The sequence below is a fragment of the Dipodomys ordii genome, unplaced genomic scaffold (assembly GCF_000151885.1).
Source record: "Dipodomys ordii isolate 6190 unplaced genomic scaffold, Dord_2.0 Scaffold9, whole genome shotgun sequence".
In the NCBI taxonomy this organism is placed as follows: Eukaryota; Metazoa; Chordata; class Mammalia; order Rodentia; family Heteromyidae; genus Dipodomys; species Dipodomys ordii.
The window spans coordinates 6,515,738-6,523,538 of record NW_012267225.1 but is presented as its reverse complement, the minus strand read 5'-3'; the positions used below and the strand labels follow the sequence as shown (position 1 = coordinate 6,523,538).

General features: G+C 52.0%; 1 protein-coding gene across 1 annotated transcript in view; it reads right to left on the bottom strand.

Annotated features, from left to right (window-relative positions):
* Window positions 1-7,801, bottom strand: part of Dip2c (DIP2 disco-interacting protein 2 homolog C (Drosophila)) — a 121,183-nt gene continuing 113,382 nt past the window's right edge. The window contains exons 35-38 of the mRNA XM_013009225.1: window positions 7,448-7,522; window positions 4,547-4,721; window positions 3,302-3,425; window positions 1-3,088 (exon numbers count right to left, since the gene is read on the bottom strand). Of these exons, the coding sequence (XP_012864679.1) occupies window positions 2,836-3,088; window positions 3,302-3,425; window positions 4,547-4,721; window positions 7,448-7,522 (627 nt within the window). The 3' untranslated portion in view covers window positions 1-2,835. The remainder of the gene's footprint in view (window positions 3,089-3,301; window positions 3,426-4,546; window positions 4,722-7,447; window positions 7,523-7,801) is intronic.

The window sequence follows — 7,801 nt, the reverse complement described above, 5'->3', positions numbered from 1 at the left end:
GAGCAACAAAAATAAAAGCTTTTATTTGTTCATTTGAATATAAAACAGGCGTTATCACAGATGTACAAAGCGTACTGGTGGTTGAACATACAAGAAGGTTGCTGTCCTTTGCACATAAAAATTTTGTTTGAAACTGTGGTTGGTTGAGTACATGAACTTCTCTAACCAGTCCCCACACTCTGAAATAACGCTGCTAACATTCAACTGATAAAAGGGACCGTTTTCCCCTTGGGTAAAGTGTCAAGCAGGATTAAATATATAGAATAAACAAGCACCATAAGGAATCTGCTCCTGTTGGATCAGGTCTGTGTTTCAACGTTCATCGTGTACCCTCTTTTTGTGCAAGTTGATTACATGGTTTTGGCTGACTTCAAAAGCACAAGGTCACAAGACAAATATATTTTTTTTTACATTCTCATGAATGATTTTATCTACAGTACAATTCCTAATACCGAACAATCCTTCTTTATTGCTGAGACGGGTGGTAGCTAAGTGTCTCCTCTCCTTTTGCTTGCACAACTAAACTCGAGCCCAGTCCACCAACTCCTTTGACCCTAAACTCTTAACATGGGAGATGACAGGATACAGAAGAGACCTGCTGGTATCGCTTCCACAGCTGCCCTGCAGCGCTCGCCCTCCTTGGGTGTGAAGTTGATATGGTGAAAGTTAGTTATGCTTGAAGTGACGTCTAGATTTGTTTGGCTTCCTGACACTGCACGTTGCAAGGATATTCAGTGAGGAGTGTCCTATCTGAAGTTTGAGACCTACTTCCCCTTAAACAAGGTGTGAGTGCGTAAGAAAATGTCTTTTTTGTCTGTGTGCGGTGGGGATTTTATCCCGATAGGAAGCAGAAGGCTGTAGGAATGTTTGTCTGAAGCACGGACACAAATACTCATACAAAGCAAGAACAAATAATAGTTTAAAAACCAAGTAATTTGCAAAGATGGAACTATTCTCCACATATATAGACAAAATTTTAAAAATGTGCCACTTTTTAAAAAATAACCTGCCTTGGATCTCAGAAGTCAAACAAAACTCTCTGTTAGCAAAGGGCTTACCGGCAGCTGCATCAAACAAAGGCAAGAACACCATCTACAACACAGGCAAGGAAGAATCTAGATCCCGCTCAGCTGTGGTCTTTGTCATGCATCTGAGTAGCCAGAGTGAGGGCAGGACCAGACGGTGGCAATTGGAAAACCAGTCTGTCTTACTCCTCTGAAAGCTGATTCTTGACTGCACACAGGCCGATTCAATGTATAAACCCACAGGTGAGCTGTGCAAATCAGAGGGTGTGCCGGGCAGGGACAGAAACCAGGGATGTGGCTCCCGCATACGAGCAGGAGGCGGATGCCAGAGCTCCTCTAGATGTCCCGGAGGCGGGTGGGGTGGGGTCTTCAAGTGAGCTAGGACCCCGAGACAGAGGTTTACAGAGGTGGCTGTGTCTTCAGGGGAGGTGACATCAATGACGGGAGCTTCTTCCTCTCAAAGCTGTCTGGACGTCCTGTCCGTTCCTATAGTGGCCGGCAGAGGACAGCTCAGTGAAACCCGGAACATGTGACCACACAGTGTCATTCTTTTCATATCAAGGAAGCAAAAAAAAAAAGGCGACATTGACGAAAAGAAAAAGAAAAAAAAAAAAGAAAACCATATTGTGCAACAAATTCTTGCAGCTAAGAAAACAGTGCCATGTGCCAGCCTGGAAGCCCACATGTGGTGGGCACAGGCTGGTACAAACGCATTCACTGTCGGCCCCAGCAGAGGGAACCACGGTGCACACCGAGCCTTCAGCTCCACCACCGCCCTAGTGGTGGTGGGCACGCCCCTCACTGGTCTGGGGTTCTAGAAGGAACTTGGGGAGCGGAGCGGGCGAGTGGCAATCCGTGATGGCTCGCTTGGGCCGCAGTGGGGGGAGGGGCTGCGGACAGTGGAGGCGCACCATGCAAGTGACAGGTTCTGCATTTAAACTTTAAAATCTCCTTTTTTCATTAGTGAATTTATATTTCATATATATATATTTGTTGTGATACTATCCACGCAAGATAATACAACACTTTTTTTTATATTAGCAAACATTACAAGACTTTAATATTCTTGAATGTTTTTCTCTTTTATACTTCTAAAGAGATCAAAATAAATTAAACATTTTGTACATAATTACATATTGAGGAAGTTAACTTATTTTATCTTTTCAGTTTAGTACAAAGATATTTGCAAGATAGTTGCCGAAATACACCTTATTTATAGTCGCTTTTCGTTCTATGCTCACGGCCAAGGCCAGACACAGGCCTCTGTTTTCAGCACGTCTCTGACAAAACAGCTAAGACCCAGCTGCCCGAGGCTACCTGTTAGGTTTCTCGTACCTCAACAAACTCTCCTAGAAGGGTGAGATCTAGCAATGAATGGCTTAAATCAGTAACATTTCCATGTCATTAAGATTTCATGACACATTAAAACAGAGAAAACAATTCTTTGTCACACTACATAAATTGTTTAAAAGAACCCATCTGGAGGGCAGAATGTGTTTTTTTTTTAATCGCTATTTCGGCTTAACAAAATCCCACATTGACGAAGAGAGCACTTATTATCCGATCATTAAAAAAAAAGAAAAGGAAGTTTTTGAAATGAGCGTTTCCAACAAACTGAAGGCAGTAATCCAAAGTCCTTCTGAGCAAAATTCAGTGGTAAATTCACATTTCATCTCCACGCCGGGGTTTCTGCTCCGAGAGGGCGGCTCCCCGCCCCGCACTGGGCCCCACGCCCCGCCTGTCCGCATGCCTGGGTGGACACTGAGACGCCGCCCGCGTCCCTCCAGGAGTCCACAGAGGCTGGGCGGGGCTACATGTTGTAGGCCACGTAGATGGGGTCGAGCTGGTCCGCCAGGAAGCCATCGCGCAGGTGCATGCGCTGCTTCTCCCCTCGGGAGTTGATGGGGATCACCCCAATGTCCACCACCACCACCACCCCCACAACCAGATAGTGCTCCTCCAGCACCACGTTGGTCACCAGTGGGACCAGGTCCAGGGCTTCCTGCTCTGACCCATCCAGCTCCACCACCACCACCAGCAGGTTTGTCCAGGTGAACACCGCGCTGCCAGGAGAGAAGAGAGCCGTGGGCACCGGGGGAGGCCATGGACCAATGGCCACAGCCGCCGTCTGATTCACCTCACATCCACGGGGCAACCCCTGCCGCCTCCAGCCCACTGTCCCTCCCTTGTCCTCCCCCGCCCCTTGCCCCGGCCCTTCCTGTCCCTCCCTTGTCGTCCCCCCTCCCCCTGCCGTTCCTCCCTGTCCCCTCCCTTACCACTCTGTGACGCTTTTGTGTGCTCTGATGACAGAGGTCTCGATGTCGATCGGGTGGTACCTCATCCCCCGCAGCTCCATGGCTTCGTCCAGGGCCCCCACCACGTAGAGCGCGTCATGGCGCTCTGAGGGGAGGAAAGCGGTGAGCGGGGTGGTGTGCCCCCCAGGGTGACACGGTGGAGCACAGACAGGGGGTCCCTGGGCGGGATGGGGGCTAGGTGTGCTATCCCTCTAAAGTCTGTGTCTCCCAAGACCAGGCCGGGTGCACAGCCGCTACCTTCCCTTCTCTAAAGGGTGCTGTCTTGTTGGAGGACTCAGTCTCTGCCTGGATTGGCATTGGCACACTGCACCGTGACACCCACTCACCGGCCCTGCCCAGGCCAGGCCACCCCGGGTCACCCCTCCCCCCACCACACTCCCTCTGCCCAACTCCGTCATGTCAGTGTTTTGTTGCATGGGTCCCAGGGAGAGGGAGGAGCGGGCGGAGCTGATGAATGAAGATCTCCTCAGCACAAGGAGCCCAGAAGTCTTCTGTGCAGTACTGGGCCTCACACGCAGCAGGCAGGCGCTCTACCACTTCTGCCAGCCCCCAGACCTTATTTATTAGCCAGGGTTTCACTTTTTTGTGTTTAGGGTTAGCCTTGGACTGTGATCCTCTACATATGCCTCCTGCGTGACTGAGACAGGTATAGGCCACCATACTTGGCACAAAACTTATTTTCATCTTACACAGGATTCTGCTCACTACAAACTCCCCATTCCTGGAGCAAGGGGGGAGTCACATCATTTTTTGGGGACCAGAGATGTGGGAAGGGGAAGCAATGCCCTGCCGTCTCCAAGCTTTGCAGGGAGGGACGCTCCTGGCCCTTCTTGAGGGACAGCAGGCGCCCCCATTTCTTAACACTTCTATCCGCACGTGCCGCGCAGCGCAAGCTAAGAAACCAGTGTAGCATGCCCAGAATGTAAATGTCACACCAGAATATTCTCTTTCTTTTCCCCAAATGCGGCAGGAGTGACCTCGGGGCATGCTGCCACAGAAATGCTGTGGCCCCTGCTTAGCAGGGCTCCTTTCTGGCTTTGCACTCAGCTCTCAGGACGGACAGACAGACAGCTTCCCCTGGTGGGACACATCTGCTTGGTGGCTGCAGCCGTGCACTTGTCCTTTGGGGCCGGCCTCTCACGCCTCAGGCTGTCTTCCCCGCCCTGGGCAAACCCAGCCTCTGCCGGCTACGCGGCAGCCACTCACCTCCGCTTGCATCCGTGAGCTCCGTCCTCCGCAGGAAGCCCAGGTAGCCGGTCCGGGCCCAGATGGTCTGGGTGTCTCCAAAACTCAGCCGGGAGTTGAAGTGATCCGACTGGAGGGATTCATCTCCGTAAATCGTAAAATAGCCACTGGCATTGTGGGCGCTGTGGACCCAGATCTGTGAACAGAGCGACGCGTCAGCGTGGGTGAGCTCCCTGGGCTCCTGGGGAGGGAGGCTGAGCAGGTTACGTTCAGGGAAGTGCCATTTCCTTGGTCGGAAGGAGCAAGATAGTGTTCATCTCACTAGGGTTTCTGCGGAGATGTAGACCAACTTCCTGAGAGGAAGGTTTGCTACCAAGTCTGTGGCCAGGCCACCAACTAAGCCATCCATCTAGTGGAAATTAATTAAGCAAAATAACTGCAGATTATTTGTGAATAGCATTTGAAAGTAAACCACGGACAAACCATTTGAAAGCATCCATTCGTTTCCTTGTACTTTGAAATGTAATCATTTCTAAAAAGCAGTCAGGAAAAATGAAGACGAATTTTAAGTTTTCTTTTTTCCCCTTTCACCTGGCTAGCATAGTCCTGGAAACAGATCATGATAAAAACAACCCAATACGAAACACAGCCTAAGAAATAAATGCATGGAACATCAGAAGAGGAGAAGAGCAATGCTGGAACGTTGGGCATTTGGGGAAAGGGTGAAGCAAAGGCAGACTGTCTCAGTCTGTGAAGACCATGACAGTTGAGGAGAGCCACAAAAAAGAGCAGAAGAAACTCTGGCTGCACGCATCTCTATGCATCTCTGTTTCTGTAACAGACCCAGACATGTTGGGTTCTTTCACACTAGGGTGCTTACAGCAAGGCAGTATGCAGCTGGCTGTTTTGTTTATTTAAACTGAAAACTGGTGGAGTTTCATGCAGCCAAGAACTCTGCTTCACTCGCCACTTGAGCCCTAGCTTCCGGACCCTGCCTACATCCCTCAGGTACTCTGTCCATACCGGACCAAATGAAACAAAGCACAACCCAGAGAGAAACATACCACTGAAACTAATAACTGTCCTCTGCTCCCCAATACAGAAACGTTCTGGCTCAGGCAACGGGACCCACTCGGCCTTGAAGAGAAGGCATGCTGTCGCCTGGAGCCATGTGGGCAAACCTGCAGGGCTGTGCTTACAGGGAAGCTGCATACTGCCTGGCCTCTCACACACGGAACCTAAAAGGTTGAGTCCACCCACAGAACCCACCAGCTGCTGCTGGTGCTCAGGGAGGGCGGGGACTCGGGATGAGCCTACACGCACAAAGCCCATTGCTTGGAGGCGCTCACCTCCCGCGTGACTATGGCTGTGGACTGCTAACAGAGCTGACACGAGCTGGCCACATAGACGGAAGGATGGCTGCGGAAGGGGGCGGGGGTGCTCCCCTCCCCCTTGGGGTCAGTCCTTCCCCACTGTCTGTGCACAGCAAACTGGACACATTAATTCACACACTCTGTTCGCCAATCTGGCTCAGCCAAGCTGGACCAAGAGAGATTGATTCCTGGTAGGAAAATCAGCACGCCAGTCTCTCCATCCCAGCTGCCCTGAGTGGGGAGACTTGTGTGTGGGGCCCTCCTTGTCCCCAACCGGCTGCTCCTGGCCAGAGCAGAGGCCGCCACCTCTGCAGACACCTACCTGGCAGCTCTCCCTCCAGCCTCATTTCTTGGTTACATTGAAAGGTGACTACTATTATCTCAGTTCTGATCTTTGCATAGGCTTGTGAGATTCAAACAAAAGGCCAAGATGTAGACTGAAAAGGAGCCTGGGAGGAATGGTTAGAACTCGCTCACGGGTCATGCTACATGGAGATGTATTCTTTATGTGATGCTGCCATTTTCCTAGGGCTGGGGACAGACACAACCGGGGCGAGAAGGCAGGGGCAACTGTGCTCTCAGGCCGGACAGCCAGGCGGAAGGGAAATGCCTGGTGCCACGTGGGAGGTGGGGCCCCACAGAGGAGCTCTCTGGCTCCTCAGTGGGAACAAGGGCTCATCCGTGAAGAAAGCACGCGTGTGACGCAGGGCCTGTGGAGCGGGCCTCAGGCCTGTCTGCAACCCCAGGACCGAGCTGAGAGTGGCGGTCAGGACCTTGGACAGAGGCTGGCAGTAGGTGAGGCGTTCCTCCCTAGCCAGCAGTATGTGGATAAAGTGGCGGGAGCTGGGGAGCAAGCAGGGTGGGGTTCCATCACAAGCGTAATGGGCCAAGGGCACAAAGCGCTCCTGTCAGCTTTCCGATCAGATGTAAACACGTAACTTTCCCTCCCCTGCTAACTACTGTGGGTGGCGGCCATAATTCTGGGGGTAGCACCGCTCCCTCTGAGGGTGTCTCTGTCCTTTTCCTGATGAAGCACTTCTCAGGCACAAAGGAGGTCCATAAACACAAAGGTACGAGTTGAGCAATAAACACAGCAGCACATCTAACTTTCTATCTTTCTTGACTTCTCTGGAGAGGTCCCATGGCGCTTCCTTAAGGAAATGCCTCTCTGCAGTCCTGTGTGTTCATGCCATCCTTCCATGGAAAAGCCAGAGTGACCACGTTCCAGGACCATGTGACCTGCCTGGTGGCTAGGCCCATGCATGTGTCAAAGAGAGGAGGAGAGAAGGAGACATGGGTGCAAGGGTGGGAGGTTTAGACTGGGAGGATGCGCCTCACCCACACCCCCCCCACTGACTCACCTCCCCAAGGTGCGGGACCCCTCACCCACGCCCCGCCAACTCACCTCCCCGAGGTGCGGGTCCCCCTTACCCACGCCCCCCCACGGACTCACCTCCCCGGGGTATGGGTCCCCCTCACCAACGCCCCCCCCCACCGACTCACCTCCCCAAAGTGTGGGTCCCCCTCACCCACGCCCCCACTGACTCACCTCCCCAAGGTGCGAGTCCCCCAGTGGTCCTTTTGTTTCAGGATTGGCAATTATGATCCGAACCCCAGGAAGTATCTGTGTGGAGGAAGAGAAAATGCATGATAATGGCAAAAAAAGACAGGTGGGTATCTTGCACGCATGCAAGTATGCACGCATGCATACACACACACACACACACACACAGACTCACACAACACAGCTTGTTTTTATACCAGATGCCATTTCCCCCTGGGAGATGACTTAGAAAGTGGTGTGGCACTAAGTCCAAAGTGTGAGCTCTGTGCCTGCCATCTCATGCCAGAGATCGGTCCTGTGTCACAGGGACCAAAGGCTGAGTCCTCGGATGGCCAATCG